This window comes from Umbelopsis ramanniana, assembly GCF_025399195.1.
Source record: "Umbelopsis ramanniana AG unplaced genomic scaffold K450scaffold_4, whole genome shotgun sequence".
In the NCBI taxonomy this organism is placed as follows: domain Eukaryota; kingdom Fungi; phylum Mucoromycota; class Umbelopsidomycetes; order Umbelopsidales; family Umbelopsidaceae; genus Umbelopsis; species Umbelopsis ramanniana.
Genome location: NW_026252090.1, coordinates 277,231 through 292,227, shown reverse-complemented (window position 1 = coordinate 292,227; position 14,997 = coordinate 277,231). Strand labels below are relative to the sequence as shown.

Sequence of the window (14,997 nt, the reverse complement as noted above, 5' to 3'; positions counted from 1 at the left end):
CCATCTGAAAGACGCAATCCCCGCCAGTCCCTAAATTCTAATTTTATACTTGGACTATGCCATGATTTATTCCTTTACTATGACAACATGAAGGGAACCAACCAATTAAAAAAGTATCATTCCGTTGGCCGTAGCGTCCGGATCGCTACTGTCACTGGTTTCATCCTCATTGACGGGCTCGGCAACTCGAAATGGTCGCAAATATTCCAAACCTAAGCTCTAAGGCTTAGTGTTTGTGTGTTTGAAGTTAATTTAGGATGTATGTGACTTACCTTGTAAATAGACTTTGCATCGCACATTAGCGTTTGTTCTGTCCAAGTTCAAAGAATGTAGATTGATCATGCCTATGGAACTGTATATGAGCAAGCGCTGGAATAATCGACATAGCCATTCTAGTACTTACTCTTCAGGCTCTTTATACCCTTATTCGTAACTTGGCACCCAGCAACACTTAGGCTCCGGATCACTCGCGTAAAGCGAGTCGTTATTGGGTCTCCGATAAGATGTAGAGTTTTGTCGGTAATGAATGTGTGCGACAGCGAAAGTGCCACAATAGATGGAAAATCTGAACATGATTGATTAGCTGGAGAAGCAGAAAGCAAGCATAAATTATATAATTACTTACTGCGAATGGATTCTATACCCCGGTCACTAACTGTTGTTCGGTCAAGGAACAGTTGCTCGAGATGCTCCATTTCTGTTGTCATCAACGGAAAGGTTGGTACAATTTGCATTGCGTATTGCCTCTCTCATGAATATCAATTTACCTTTGAGAAGTAATAAACCGTCATCTGTAATTTGTGTTCCTTCCAGAGAGAGAAAACGAAGTTGGTGCATATTGGCTATGTGTTGCATGCCAACGTCGTTGGTCTCTTTGAAGTTTCCAAGGTCCAAATGGGTCATATTCAATTTGCTATAGTGTATGAGACAATCATTGAGATCTTGATTTTGGTTAGGGAATCGAATGTCTTCCAAGTTTCCCAATTCTAACATGCAGATGGACAAGCAATGATTAATGACGGTGTAGTCTCGATTTGCAAGGCCAAAATATGATAGATTTTCACTTACCTCGCCCAAGAAACGACAATGCAAACACACTTATTGATCGACAGCCAGCCAGCTTAAATTCTCGTAAGTTTTTCATGCAACTGAATATCCGTCTGACATCCACATCGCACACTCCGGTATTGCTAACATCCAGTGCTTCCAAGGCTTTGAAGCTAGAACTGGTTGGGATATCACATGGAGATGGTAAATTTAACGAGGCTAAGTTGAGGAATAGTAGATTTGGAAAGTCTAAGAGTGGTGGTTAATATTTCGTAATGAAATTGTGACAAAAGCCAAGTAAAATAATATGGAAGGTTGATGACAGGTATGCGTATAAAAAGTATGGACTTACTTGAAATAAGACTGAATGTATTCGCGCCATCAACGCCTTGACATCCATTCAGTACCAATGTTTGTAGAGAGTCTCTGGACAAAGCATTCTGTGTGAAATACTCGAGGCCCTTGGATGTGACCTTTGTCTTGGAAAGATACAAATGATTGAGATTAGGCAGACCTAAAGTTATTGCATGGTTTGTTAGCTTTTGATTTTATGGAATTGATTAAGAAACCGTACGTACTTATAAGAGCATCAAGGCATTTGTCCGTTGCTTTGCAATTGCTTAAATCCAGATGTTCGAGATACCTCAAGGCTGTGACAAGTATATAGTTTGAGAGGTGGAAGAACAACAGATGCAAGCAATATTGCTTCTCACTTACTATAAATGTGCTGAATACCAGCGCTGGTAATGATATCACAGCCACTTAAGCTTAATTTGCGAATGGAGCAAGACGATGCCGATTGGCATAGCTCGTCCAGCAAGGAATCCGTTGCGTAAGAGTATGCATCAAACACACATTCTTGCAAGTAGCTTGATAGACGAAACCACAAATGGTAAAACCATCAATGTTTTATCAACATTGCTTCGGCCAATAGTACTGAAGACACTTACCAATGGCTTATCAATCGCTTTAGTACAGTCCGGTCAAGCTTTCTCATGTATATAAGATGGTTAAGAAGCACCGCGGCTATCTCGGGTGAGACCTTGTCCAGCGGCTTGAGGTAAGCAGATGTCTGCTTTGTTGGCGAGGTTAAAAATACTATTTGACTTTTTGGTGAGTGCTTTGTCATTAGACGTCAGGAAGGAGACGAAGTAGATTAGAATATTACCTGCCACTGCGGATGTGCATATGTCTCTCAGTGATGAGATCTTCCTTTGAGATTTTTTGACGACCTTGCTGGTTTCAGTCATGGCAGCGTTCGGTTTATTGCCATGCAGCCGAGATCGTATTTGCCTAATCGCATCTCGATCTGCAAGATTTCGAGGTAAATATGAGAGGCATCATGGCTGGACTCATACCCATTGTTCTAACAATCATCTATGTGAAAGTATATTACCTTCAATTGGAGGGTTGATAGATACAGGTATACCGTTGCCTTCGCCCGTTGTACCGGTTGAATGATCATCGTTGTCAGCAAGACTTCTGCCTACACCACCCCAAGTCCTCGCATTGAAACGCTGAGATCCACGCTGGCCACGTGCTCTACGACCTCGGGCTGATGGACCTCGGCGGGCCATCTGTGGTGGCATTCCAAGCGTATGGACATCTATGCCATTCAGTTCATTAATATCGTCATTAGTCAAGAATGAACTTTCAGTGGAATCAATGACCATATCAATATTAGTCGAAGTTCCTTCACTTCCGACAAATGTATTATCCTGTTGTGATCAATTTGAGCATACATTCGTGTTAGCTGATATAAAAAGATGTATATGCTTAGAAAACATCAAACCTGCGGTGGAGCTTCGCTTGCTATTATGGATACATTTAATGTACAACTTGGCGCCAATCCTATTGCCTCGAATGGTCAACTATAATCTCTAGGATCAAAAAAGGGTATCACAGATTACCTGTTTGCTTGGCAGTTGAGGAGCCATCCGCTATAGTGTACGTTCTTCTTGGGAAAGTCTACAGAAGAATTAGGCTAGTGTGAGCTACAGCCAATGCATAAGAGTATAAATGTGATTAAACTGACGGTAGACATTTGAAGACTATCCAACCCTTGCCGAAAATCATTCGAAGACAGAATTTGCAATGCGTATTCAAGGATAGTTTTAATGGTGTCCTCAGCTGTAAATTGCTTTCGCTCCACATGGCCATCTGGCATCCGAAACTAGCACATGCAAGTCATTAAAACGGTTGATCCACGGAAAACAGAAGGATAGGTACTACTTACTTGGATAAGCGCATGGTCTCCCATCTGTACAACTTTAGGTTTCTCTAGGTTGGCACTAGACGATTCCGCAGGATTTGTTATTTTATGTGCGTTGCTTCGCTTTCGAGTCTGCTTATCCTCTTCTATGCTTTGCAAAACCCTTCTCCGCGCCTAGAATCATGATAAGTGCGTTGCTTATTTGAATGACATTAGCTACTGGCGTACCTCTTTTTCACTTTGCTTCTCTAACTTCATTTTGTCTTGAATCGCTGAGACTTGTTCAAGCGTACCCAGTGATGTAGCATTACTATCTGAGTTTTCAACTTGTCTTTTTTGCGACTTTCCTGGATTTCGTATGTTTCGTTCCTTTATTGTTTCTCGATCCTCATGTATTTGTTGCAACGCCCTCCGATGTGCCTGAATTCCAGAGTCAGTACTGTAATATATCGGATGCACGATTTAAAAATTACTCACCTCTTGCTCCAACACTTTCTTTCGTTTCATCTCCGAGGCTAATCTCAGTGCTGTCTGCCTGTATTCTTGATCTTTACCGGCTGTGCTGTATCGACTCGAGATACTACTGGAAGTAAAGTCTTCAGAGTTCATGGTGACTTCCATGCTTTCAGCAGTTCTGTTCGACTGCACGCTCTCAGCGTGTATGGCGGAGCTTTGAGTTTGAGAGCCAGAAAGGATCCTATTCATTATATGTTGCCACCCAAACAGCTTTTGTTAGTCACTCTATCTCATATGGTGGCTCAAAAAAGTCTTTGCTGTTCACCTTTCAACTGCTTCCTCTACAGTACTAGTGCTCATGAGAGCTGACTTACTGGTTTCCAAGTCGAAGCCCAGCTGCAGTAGCTGTACCAGTTTCTCGTCTGTTACCGACATTAGGTCGTGTAGTTATCTGGCTTGGAACAAAGATAGCATTAGGTTGGCAATCACTGACTTGAGTCAATGAACAATAACCTTGAATGGCAGAGGTTTGGCATTGTCACTCTGCTTCATTTACCTGGTGAAGGTGTGCTTTGTGCTGCCACTATTGAGCAAACGCCGAACATTGTGTTTCAGTGTCAGTTCTGAAGATTTATAAGTCAGCCGGTTTGGCCATAGAAATTTGCCATTGATGTGCCAGCCAGTTCATCCAAGATAGCAAGGAAGTTTAACAGAAATCTTATTTCAAGGATATTGACGACTATACTCAAGATTCTGCTTCTGATTGATATAAGAAGAGTTTGACTGTAGAGTGAGGTATATTTCAAGGCGTCCTAAGGACTTTACTCTACCATCAACGGCTGTGATCATCCGTGAGCTTGGACAACATTCGAACTACAGACAAGAATTGAAGTCGAACTGTAATTGCAGGTCTACCAAGGACATTATTGCTTTATACACGAAATTTTTAGATTTTTAGGAAAAGCTACCATCAAACGAATCGATAAGTAATAGCAAACCAGGCATTTCAAAATTGAAGCAGTCCTGTGTGACAGTTTCGGGAAACAACCACTTTTCAGAGCCAAGCAAATCATCTCCTGGTTGGATTCAAACCCTCAATCAGCAAAGATGAGGTCTCTATTCTCACGGAAAACGTTTATATCTTTGGCGTTTCTGGTAGTCTTTATTTTTCTTTACAAGATCGGAGATCATCCAAAGGTTGTAAACACCATGCAGCCTACGGCTTATTACGATAAGTACGATGAGCCCGTTTGTTTACCGGAGCAGCATATAAGCAGGCACCCACCACCGGAAAAAGCAAAGGCAGCATTAGTAGTGTTGATAAGGAACAGGTAAGCTTTGAGATCGACTGATAGCTGGTGGTTAGGCGCGGCAAAAAGTCATTGTGTATACACCCAAAATAGCTATACAGACTCAATACTGATCACTCTGATTTAAATCCAACTTTAAAAGTGAGCAAGAGCAGATGGTTGGCACCATAAAGAATTTGGAACAAAAGTTCAACAAGAACTTCAATTATCCTTACGTGTTTTTGAACAATGATCCATTCACGGAAGAATTCAAAGCAGCCATGAAAGCAGCAGCACCACATGCGTCAATGGAGTTTGGAGAAATCCCTACACAGCACTGGAGCTACCCGTCATGGGTCAATCAAACTAAGGCTGCTGAATGCCGTCAGAATATGGATGCGGCAGGAATTTACTATGGAGGAAGTGAAAGCTATCGTCATATGTGCCGATACAACTCTGGCTTCTTCTTCAAGCATCATTTATTGGATGAGTAAGTTGTTTCACATCAATATATAGGTTTGTCATCAGACCACAAGTAACTAATGCGTGTTCTCTTGAAATAGTTATGATTGGTATTGGCGTGTTGAACCGGGGGTTCGATTCTTTTGCGATATCACCTACGATCCATTCTTGTACATGCAGAAGCACAAGAAACAGTATGGATTTGTTATCACTTTATTAGAGTTGAAGGATACAATCCCTACGCTTTGGGATACGGTGCTTGATTACGCGAAATCCAGAAAGATTGACCTTGGTATGAGCGCCATTGCCGGAAAATCAAATTCGAAATCCCTGTTTCCCTATTTCCTTGATGAATCGAACCAATACAACTTGTGCCACTTTTGGTCCAATTTTGAGATTGGGTCTCTCAATTTGTGGAGAAGCTCTCAATATCAAGACTTCTTCTCATACTTGGATCAGACGGGCAATTTCTTTTATGAGCGATGGGGTGACGCACCAGGTAAGGAAGCGCATACAGGCTAAGATAGGTTATAGTATCGATATATTGACGTTTGCTATCCTAGTTCATTCACTGGCTGCCGGTCTATTCTTGACCACAGATCAAATTCATTATTTTGAGGATTTTGGCTATCAGCATGACAAATACCGACATTGTCCATCCAAAGAAAGCGGGAAGGGTTGTCGATGTGAGTGCCCATCTGGCACCACTGATCAAAGCATCGACCATGACAAGTACTGGGATACATGTCTTCCCAAATGGAAAGAGTGGGAAAAGATTTCCAACAAGCGGTGGAAGGGATGGAATTAGATAGTTATATTGTAGAGAACTAGCGTCTTCATACCTTCCTTTTTTTTTTTTCTCTCTTGGTCATTGTTTCGATTTACCTAAAAGGTTAAACGTTCAATTTTACTGGTTATGAATATGTAGACAGTAATTTATGACTGATGAGTAAAGAAAACATTGACAATGAAGGAGAGTAGTAGGAGAAAGGCGTCGGGAGGGGGATAAAGAGGGTGATAATAATGCAAAACTGTTACAACAAGGTATGATAATCCAAGGTAGAAAAATTACAAGATGGATTTAGATTTGTAAAACGAATAGTGACTTTGCCCAGTCAAATCTCTTCTGATATGACACTAGTGGCAAACACAGACAAGATTAATCCAGCGTCATGGTTCGGTCTCCAGCATTTCTGGAATACTCCATGGTCGGTGCGTCTCTTAACACTGTTCCATGTTTGAGTTAAATATTTGTGAGTCGACGGATCTATGTTTGAACGACAAACAAACTAAAACTTACAGTGCGCCTTCAGCCCCTTGTCGAAATTCAACCAACATACTATGCCGTTCGCTATAGTTAGAATCAATAACGTCAAACTGACACTGGCTGTAAAATGAGAAAAAGGCGATGTTAGTGAACAAGAAGAACTAAAGTTGCCCAAATCGTCCATGCCCTACCAAAAAAAGTTAAAAAGTCCTTTGTGTATTTGTATTTCGTGGCTTGAGAGGGATCGTATATGCGATATATCTTGAAGATGAAATACGCAACTGCTGCAGCCGTGCCCACAAAGAAGATATAGATCAACTGCCTCGACTCATGTTTAACCTGTGAGAATATCCAATTGTCAGCACCAACTAACTATTTGAAAAAAGATAGACTAATGAGCAGTAATAATGATACAAACCGCGTACACCGCCAATAGCAGGAACAAGCAAGTAAGAGGAAGAGCAATGATGGTCAGAGGGTACTCAACATCACCTGAATGCAAAACCAAAACCAAGAATTGGATGGAAAATCCCAGAAAGAAGAAGATGTCCAGCTTCAAAAGCATCAAAAAAATTTGGTACCAGCGATACATATCTGTGAACAGCAATGTCAAAAAGCCTGATCAACATCGGCAATCATTTCCGTGTTTATGCACTTACTTCGGATTTCTGGGTCAGCTCCGATTTTCTTGTAAATTCGCCAACTAGTAGTAACATAACATGTTTAGCTGAGGACAATATGGAATAGACAGGTCTGAAAAGCGACTTATTCAACATACCCGAACTCTTGGTACAATCTCGCACCAAGGTAACAGTAACCAAGTTCACAGACGCCGATGATGACAGAAGCGGCGATCATGTATTTTCTGATGACAGACTCGAGCCAAGCAGATGTGGCGGCATCCGGTGAATCGGGTGGTACTTGTATAGAGTTGTTGATTTGTCGGAACTGAAAGATCGAGTAAATGAAACAGCAAAGGTTGAACAGCACTATGCCAATAACTTGGATGGTGTTTTGGGCTCGGACCTGAAAGTAGAAGGTTTAACTCGCATGGTCACGAGTGCGTAATAACTAAGAAGGTACACACCGCATCTAAAGCCAAAAACACTTGGAACACTTGTGAAAAGATGAAGATGATGAGGTATATAGGAATGCCTTGTCCGAGTTGGTCTGGACTGTTAAACCTAATACAAGTATACAGGTCAACATCGAGTATGGTGCAAAGGTTCGAACGTTTCCTGCACTGGATATACAAACTTTGTGCCAAAGAAAATACCAAACACAGCGGCTTCTAGAGATATGACAATGATAGCTTCGATGAATGTGAGGGCCAGGTAGTATATGGAATGGCCTGTTCTTGGCAAAAACTGAAATTCAATAAAGGGGATTCAGTATTGAATGCGTGGCATTGAAGGGTTGACGGCGGTGGTTAAGAACACCTACACGTAGCCGAGTTTCTCCTCTCTCTCTAGCGTGAGATTCGGATAGCTTCCGAGGGGACAGATGTTCCTCGAAATCATCCATGAGGTAAATTACGGCTGGATGAAATGGATGGATTCAAAAAACTTTCGACAAAGCGTAGTCAAAGCGGGCTTCGCTAGTGAAAATTGAGAAGTAAAAAAAAAAATGGCAAGTAGGGCAAACAAATGCCTAATACGAATTCAGGAAAAAGCTTAACATTCTGCATCGAAGGTACACTTTGGAAGAGCCACACTATGTCCTTTGCATGTTATGTACCAGCTGTCTCCTAAAAAGTTTCGAAATGTGTTGCTCCAATATACAGTTTTAAAACATTTGACGGGGTATGGATCCACTTGCTAGCCCGGCACATAAACCGTGCGCAGCTCTTGACGTTAGCACCATTGTAAGTGAATAGGAGATGTTTTCAGATCCCATATTCTGCAAATGCATGGCACTCTACACTGGTTTGGAATGCCTGATGAAATATCAGAAGTATATTGTTGTTCCTTCTTTCTAGCCGACATCCATCTTTGCACAGCCAAAATTCTTTAGAGCAACCTTTTGCTTGCTAGTACTGTATTTTGATGTTAAATTACGCACCGAAATCGACCCAACAATTGCAGTTTGTTGAAAAGCGCATGAAAGTTTGTAGAATGTACGATGTCTATAACTAACGAGCTAGTGTCGTTTGATCGTCAGCAAACCGTGAATTTGAAACTTTGTGGAAAGAGCTAGATATAAGCAACCGAAGGTCTAGCGTCAAACGGTCATATCCGGTAGTAATCTAGAGCTTTGACCTCAGCAGGATAAATTTTGTAGGGATGGGTGAGCGACGGGGTTAAATTTGTTGCCTAGAGGTAGATAGATTGGTGACACCGCGGTCCTGGCTGCAAGCAGAAAGCGAGTTTTGCCAGAGGTGGATCTCTTGTGAACTTCAAATGTCTCGTTACCCAAGTCCGGTTTTCTGTCGGCGATACAAGATGGGATGTATAAACCCTGTAGTTAATATACAACATAGCCGCTGTTTACAAGCCATGCAGATTTAATAACTCCTTGAACCCTTTACGGTAAAATATGTTGCTGCCGGAATCGAAGCTGCAAGAGAAGTATTTTGATAGGATCAATGTTCCAAATAGCTACTACCTGCGTTCGAACTTTCTGTACAACGAGACCAAAACGTGCGAGGCTCACTGCCAATTTTGATTCTTTACTTCTTGATAAGAGCAAGAAGTACAAAGGATCGGCTTGCGACGGCGAGTGCATTCATGTGGAGGTGGCTATACTTGTCATATATTTAGTCCCCTTAGTCCAAAGAATTTCAAGAACATTCAATGTCCAAACTTAGCTCATTCACTTTTCCCCCCTCCACCACACGTCGCATCGTTCACCAGGCAGGCAAATTAGAGTAGGTCAGTCAGACTAAGGTAAGTCAAAATAAAAAGGCAATCTACACGGGCTTGTTAGCAGTTTCGGTTTTTTTAGCCATTTTGTGGTTTTTTGAGTGAAAGTCCAATATAGTCGGAGCCTGTAAGAACTGTGGTATTTGTCCTACCATGAGCCGACTTGCCTTGAAACAACGACCCTCCAGGCTGAGTGAAAGATGTGAAAGTTCATCTTTTTGCTCTCCTTCCCAACACATTCCTTTTTCTTACTTTGTAGAAAGTTTCTAGTTTAACCTTTAACCTCAACATCAACTTTTGGTTATCTAAACTCCATCGAATCGCTTCAATGCAACCCATTACTTTCATTTTTGCCTGCGTTGCCTTGTTCATCGCTTGCTTGAGCCCTGTCCAAGCTATCGAAGGCCGTGGCCTTGCCCGTGTTATGGGTTCCGAGTACACCAACAGCACCATTTCCCTTGAGAAGCGTAGCAATCGCGGTACTTGGTAAATAATCTCAATGCAGCAAATGACCCGGTTGACAATACACACATTAACATGTTTTCGCCGTCGTCTAGGTATTCTGGCAACGATTTGAAGAACGCTGCTTGCTATGATCGCAACGGTCTTCCTCCTTACAGTGCCTCTGTCCACTCCATGATCGGTGCCATGGCCATGAAGAAGTTTGAGAACTGCTACAAGTGCATGAAGATCACCAACAAGGCTAACAAGAAGAGCGTCGTTGTCAAGATCGTCGATAAATGTGCTGGTAAGTATTTTAGAACTCCCTTTTTCTCTATTCCCCTCCAAAAAATCTTTCTATACTAATACTCATATGTAATCTATCAACTTTTGTGCATCACCAATCAGGTTGTATTGTTGGTAAGTGTAACGCCTGGACGCGGCCTCAATGTTACCGATATCGTTAGAAACTTTTCTTTAACCCACTTTCCCTTTCCAACTCTAACAGGTAAGGCTATCGATCTCACTCCTGGTGCTTTCCAAAAGATCGGTAACTTGGATACTGGTGTCCTTGACATTACCTGGAAGACTGTCAACTGCGCCAAGTCCAAGTACTATCCCAGCAAGCCCCAAAACTAATTGAGAGAATACTACTCAAAATCACCTTTCTGTTTGACTTTGATGTATACGCATATTTTCGTTATTCGAAGCGTTGTATTCTCCAAAATATTCACTTGACTTTGGTGCTTCTAATATGGAATATTTTCAGTCAAATGCATTGTGTAGAAATTCCTTTCCCTTTTTCAAATAGAATGAAATACAACGTATTTGGCTGCAAATCTTACGCAGCCTTCGACTCCTAAGTTCTCCGCTCAGCAGCAAGCCTTTGGGTGGCGTTGCCTTTTATTGCTCTTTGGCATGAGCTCACGCCATAATGCCCACCTTAATCGACCACCTTGCCTTTTTTCTTTGACTTTTCGTTTATTCTCTGTCTAGTTGATCAGTGAAGTTAGAGTTCTCGGTTTCCAGTCCTAAAATCACCATGTTTAGGTAAATTCAGCGTATTTTGCCAAAGTATGGGCATTATTAAATCTTATGACCCGAACCATGCCCGGGTCAGAATACACTTGTGCAAGAGCGTGCAAAACTTTAAACACAGCGGACTGACAAAACGCAACGACCAATTAAGGCGCTGAGTTTGAAAAAAGACTTTTGGTCGAGCTCCTATTCCAACTGGAATCTAATGACAGCGACTTGTTGAATTCCAGAAAACGGCGATTGTTCTTCCCAACCACGCGTTAATTAAAGAACTTAGTTGTAGGGTTTTTATTGAATCAAAATGGGCTTATAATTTTATTGTACAGTAGGCTTGGTAGGCATCTTTTTGCCAGTATTAGTCGAAGCATTGTCTGCTTCTACAGGGTAAATACCAAGATCATCGCACTTGTTAAGCACCACATTGAATCGTACTGCCATTCGGTAATCAAATTCATATTTGCTGAACTTGAGACCAGTTTCCCAGAGCATTCTAGCCTTTAGTCGTTGATCCATAGTCCAACTTGTGATGCCCGCCTCTGTCAATTAAAAGAGTGATGAATAACCAAAAATCATTGCGTATAGACGAGATATGATGTGTATACTTACCCCAATAACAGAATGGAAGGACCCAAAGTTCTTTAATGCGGGTGCCATGGTCGATAATCCAGTTGAGATGAAGAACAGCTTCACTGTGCTTGCCAAGAGCATTCAATACAGCCGCCTTAATCAACAAAGCTTGAGCTCGTTGGTCATAGTATTCGGGAGGACCAATGTCAGGTGCTAATTCAGTCAGTCGGATTTCGTATTCAACACGCTCGCGTTCGTATACAAGTTCCAAAGCTGCGTCGACTTTCTCCAAACACTGCTCTAAGACCTTCTCTCTCATAAAGGGGAAAGCGTTCCAGATAAGCAGAAGCTCGAGAGCCGGCAAACTAAAGTCCAAATCAGCATATCCACTTTCTTCAAAGAATGCAACACGTCGACGAACAAATTTGTCAATGGGAGATCCTTTTCCTTTGATAAAAGTAGGTACGGAGGCGAAGGCAAGTATGGATTCCGTGCGGTTGCCCATGATTTCGTGACAAGCACCAACAAAGTATTGGAAATATGCAGAGGACCAGTATTTTTGATCTCGTAGGTATTCAAATCGTGTGCATGCGCTCTGCCAGTCAAGATCCATGGCTTCATTCATAGCGATATCATAGGTGGTGAGTAGCTTCATGGGGGATTCTGCCCATTCGCCTTGTGCAGCCGATGCAGCTCCCTCCAAGGATTGCGTAGAAAGTTCAATGTTCTTCACCAGCCTCGACACTCGACCGGTAAAGAATAAATAGAAGCAAGAGTCAGGATGTTGTTTCTGTGCTTCTACAAGGCATTCCAGAGCTGGGTTGGAATAGTCAAGAGAGAAAATTTGAGGTGCAATAGATGTTAAAATGGTATAATAAGCTAGGAGCATCATGGAAGCTAATGGTGATCGAATTCCTTGCCCATCTTGGCATAGCTTTAACAAGGCAAACCCAAGGTTCTTGTCTGGCTTCCAACCCATGGCAGCTGCCGCCTTGAGAACCTTGGGCGGAAGTGAAGAGAGGAGAAGGTGAACTGATCCAATGCTAAGTTGGCATAAAAGACAGTTACGAAACTTTGTACGACAAACAGCCAACCAAACAATGATGAATAACATACCCAAACTGAATCGCTGAAATAGTATCATTGTCAATGTGATCATGGAACGCCTGTCCCATCTTCTTATATTCTTGCCACACCAAACTGTAGCTCTTGTATGCTGAAATATATCGAGATCAGCTTTTCCCTATCCATCGATGATGGAAATCCGATGATTCAACATTACCTCTACGAATACTGAAGCCGCATTTCAGGTAGCCAGAGACATTCTCTTGGCAGAGGTGGAGCATACTGATCAGAAGACTTCCTTCGGCCTTCACGACATGAGCTCTCAGTACGCCATTAGGTAAAAAGGTTTTTGGCTCGTCTGGATTGACTTTTGGTGTATCAGGAAGCCCTGTTCGGTTCTGTGTGATAATAGAGGAAATGTAATGTGAAACGGTTTCTTTGAACGGACGCTTGGCTGAGGCGGCATCGATTTGAGCTTGGGCAATAGCGCAAGTGGTGTTCAAGACATCCACGGCCACAACAATATCATCAGCGTCGTAGGTCATGATAGCCTTGATAAAGGCCATAGAGCCAAGTCCAAGAGCAAAGAGGGGGTCGGCATCCGACTTGGCTTTGAAAATGGATTTTGCTTTCATGAATTTGTTGCTGAAGAAGGCTTCGATACCTTCTCGCATCATCTCATCTGAAGTCATACTTAGATATTTCGTCATGTCTCGGGGTAACGCCACTAAAGTAGAACACATACCAGCCTTCTCTTGGTCCCTTGGGTTTAAAGTGTTTGGTCCAATGGTAGAAATGTTTTCTGCATCCACCCTGACTGTGTTTTCAGTATAATCAACATCTTCAAAGCTATCACGATCTTGACGAGAGTCTGACTTTGGTCTTCCTTCACCATCATCATCATCTGGTAATTCACCAGCACTTTCATACGCTTCAGAGTGAGCTGATGAAGCCACTGAATGGGCGTCGTCGTCCTGGTTATCAGATGATGATGTGTGTGGTACTGATTCCTGTCCATTGATAATTTCAGTGTGTGGGAGGGCAATTTCAGTGGCAACAACAGCAGCTTCCTGATTCATTCGGATAGCAGTATTTTCTACTGCACTGCCCGGCGCTTCATCATTACCGTTCACAACCTTTTCTGAATCTGTTGTCGTTGGTTGCTCTTGCTTCTCAGACACGTCGTCATTGGACTCTAGTTGATCTTTGATTTCTACTTCACCGGCTTCCGCAGCTTGATTCTCCTCAGGAGAGTCAGATTTGACCTGCGAAACTTTCTCTGTAGTGCTGGCTGAGTTTTCATCAGAGGCTTCTATGGTTCCCGGGATAGCAGCAACAGAGTCTGTAGCAGTCAGATCTGTCGTTGGTATCGACTGTGACTCGACAGCTTGCTTTGACTCTTCTTGCATATCGGAAGTGTTACCAGCATCTGTTTTCAATCTGCAAAAGTATCATGAGCAAACACAGCAATCACTTTTGCCACTTTGTTTCAGGATGGAGAGTCAGGTACATACTCCGGGGTTGGTAGCTCATCGTCAACAGTAATCGGTACTGAAGAAGCTTGAGTTTCAACAGTCTGGGGTCCTGCCTCAACTTCTTGCTTTTCAGCTTCCATTTTATGGGATTCTTGAGGTAAGAGGACTAGATGAGATGCCAGATGAATGGGAACAAACAAGCAGCCGCCAAAAGTAGGTTCGTGGAAAGCGCAACTGTGATCGGAGCACAAATTCATGAAATTGCACAAACTCATGACAGTCGCATACTCATTAGTCCCATTCAAAGCTGCTGAGCAGTTTCTCTATTGCTGTCTACTTACAACTAGATGATAGTGTAGCTCATATCAATCAAGGGGAAAACAATGAATATCCTCCTGATCGAGTTCGCTCGAGGGCAATAGTCCAGGGATAGCCAGTGATCTGCATTTTGCAGGGTGCGAGGTGGGCGCTGAACAGTAACCTCGATCATCCAACCTGTCTGGTATGTTCAAGCCGTCGGTGGCAACACATCAATCAAGATATTCGCCAGCGACAGGTGAACGTCATATTAAAAGTAAGGTACGTGAGCTTTTTTTTTTTGTTTCTATTTTGAAAACTTGGTTCTGGGAGTTAATCACACTTTGGTCAAAAGATACTGCTGCTCTGTACTGTACAGTATATAAAAAGTGCAATAGCATACCTCGTCTTATTGGCCGATAGAGTGTTCGCAGAGATACTTGGCCAGACAACAGCGAAATACAGAATCTTTTGAGCGAACACGTGAAGCATACTGCAATAGCTAACATTAGACTTGAAG

General features: G+C 42.4%; 5 protein-coding genes across 5 annotated transcripts; 2 read left to right on the top strand and 3 right to left on the bottom strand.

Moving 5' to 3' along the window:
- Positions 1-35: 35 nt before the first annotated feature.
- K450DRAFT_221944 (uncharacterized protein) lies at positions 36-4,311 on the bottom strand. The gene is made up of 20 exons (XM_051585814.1): positions 4,272-4,311; positions 4,041-4,166; positions 3,737-3,956; positions 3,488-3,679; positions 3,284-3,433; positions 3,083-3,220; positions 2,958-3,015; positions 2,840-2,898; positions 2,444-2,765; positions 2,216-2,356; positions 1,998-2,145; positions 1,765-1,916; positions 1,626-1,697; positions 1,400-1,561; positions 1,069-1,296; positions 768-986; positions 626-697; positions 404-565; positions 273-344; positions 36-212 (listed from the first exon to the last, which is right to left on the bottom strand). The coding sequence occupies exons 2-20, from the start codon at positions 4,148-4,150 to the stop codon at positions 106-108; spliced, it is 2,784 nt and encodes a 927-aa protein (XP_051448607.1). The 5' UTR covers positions 4,151-4,166; positions 4,272-4,311; the 3' UTR covers positions 36-105.
- Positions 4,312-4,418: 107 nt separating this feature from the next.
- On the top strand, positions 4,419-6,428 carry K450DRAFT_221936 (uncharacterized protein). Its single transcript, XM_051585813.1, has 4 exons — positions 4,419-5,046; positions 5,168-5,494; positions 5,568-5,965; positions 6,030-6,428. Exons 1-4 carry the CDS (start codon positions 4,823-4,825, stop codon positions 6,272-6,274), a joined length of 1,194 nt encoding a protein of 397 aa, XP_051448606.1. The 5' UTR covers positions 4,419-4,822; the 3' UTR covers positions 6,275-6,428.
- A 21-nt stretch (positions 6,429-6,449) lies between these two features.
- On the bottom strand, positions 6,450-8,471 carry K450DRAFT_221932 (uncharacterized protein). Its single transcript, XM_051585812.1, has 9 exons — positions 8,177-8,471; positions 7,991-8,100; positions 7,821-7,917; positions 7,512-7,759; positions 7,393-7,436; positions 7,152-7,327; positions 6,925-7,072; positions 6,767-6,853; positions 6,450-6,693 (listed from the first exon to the last, which is right to left on the bottom strand). The coding sequence occupies exons 1-9, from the start codon at positions 8,255-8,257 to the stop codon at positions 6,626-6,628; spliced, it is 1,059 nt and encodes a 352-aa protein (XP_051448605.1). The 5' UTR covers positions 8,258-8,471; the 3' UTR covers positions 6,450-6,625.
- A 1,300-nt stretch (positions 8,472-9,771) lies between these two features.
- On the top strand, positions 9,772-10,934 carry K450DRAFT_221920 (uncharacterized protein). The gene is made up of 4 exons (XM_051585811.1): positions 9,772-10,080; positions 10,152-10,342; positions 10,444-10,455; positions 10,544-10,934. The coding sequence occupies exons 1-4, from the start codon at positions 9,923-9,925 to the stop codon at positions 10,672-10,674; spliced, it is 492 nt and encodes a 163-aa protein (XP_051448604.1). The 5' UTR covers positions 9,772-9,922; the 3' UTR covers positions 10,675-10,934.
- Positions 10,935-11,349: 415 nt separating this feature from the next.
- On the bottom strand, positions 11,350-14,446 carry K450DRAFT_221917 (uncharacterized protein). The gene is made up of 6 exons (XM_051585810.1): positions 14,220-14,446; positions 13,451-14,145; positions 12,923-13,387; positions 12,757-12,856; positions 11,680-12,683; positions 11,350-11,609 (listed from the first exon to the last, which is right to left on the bottom strand). Exons 1-6 carry the CDS (start codon positions 14,435-14,437, stop codon positions 11,389-11,391), a joined length of 2,703 nt encoding a protein of 900 aa, XP_051448603.1. The 5' UTR covers positions 14,438-14,446; the 3' UTR covers positions 11,350-11,388.
- Positions 14,447-14,997: the final 551 nt, after the last annotated feature.

Bases quoted from the DNA above. Each gene is read 5' to 3' on its own strand.
- K450DRAFT_221944 (XM_051585814.1), bottom strand. From the start codon at position 4,150: ATGTCGGTAACAGACGAGAAACTGGTACAGCTACTGCAGCTGGGCTTC. The intron at 698-767 runs GTAAATTGATAT...TGATGACAACAG, and splicing joins CGGTTTATTACTTCTCAAAG to AAATGGAGCATCTCGAGCAA. The intron at 566-625 runs GTAAGTAATTAT...AATCATGTTCAG, and splicing joins GGGTATAGAATCCATTCGCA to ATTTTCCATCTATTGTGGCA.
- K450DRAFT_221936 (XM_051585813.1), top strand. From the start codon at position 4,823: ATGAGGTCTCTATTCTCACGGAAAACGTTTATATCTTTGGCGTTTCTG. The intron at 5,047-5,167 runs GTAAGCTTTGAG...CAACTTTAAAAG, and splicing joins GTAGTGTTGATAAGGAACAG to TGAGCAAGAGCAGATGGTTG. The intron at 5,495-5,567 runs GTAAGTTGTTTC...CTCTTGAAATAG, and splicing joins AAGCATCATTTATTGGATGA to TTATGATTGGTATTGGCGTG.
- K450DRAFT_221932 (XM_051585812.1), bottom strand. From the start codon at position 8,257: ATGGATGATTTCGAGGAACATCTGTCCCCTCGGAAGCTATCCGAATCT. The intron at 8,101-8,176 runs GTAGGTGTTCTT...ATTGAATTTCAG, and splicing joins GAGGAGAAACTCGGCTACGT to TTTTTGCCAAGAACAGGCCA. The intron at 7,918-7,990 runs GTTTGTATATCC...TACTTGTATTAG, and splicing joins GGTATTTTCTTTGGCACAAA to GTTTAACAGTCCAGACCAAC.
- K450DRAFT_221920 (XM_051585811.1), top strand. From the start codon at position 9,923: ATGCAACCCATTACTTTCATTTTTGCCTGCGTTGCCTTGTTCATCGCT. The intron at 10,081-10,151 runs GTAAATAATCTC...GCCGTCGTCTAG, and splicing joins CGTAGCAATCGCGGTACTTG to GTATTCTGGCAACGATTTGA.
- K450DRAFT_221917 (XM_051585810.1), bottom strand. From the start codon at position 14,437: ATGAATTTGTGCTCCGATCACAGTTGCGCTTTCCACGAACCTACTTTT. The intron at 14,146-14,219 runs GTATGTACCTGA...ATACTTTTGCAG, and splicing joins GATGAGCTACCAACCCCGGA to ATTGAAAACAGATGCTGGTA. The intron at 12,684-12,756 runs GTATGTTATTCA...ATGCCAACTTAG, and splicing joins ATTTCAGCGATTCAGTTTGG to CATTGGATCAGTTCACCTTC.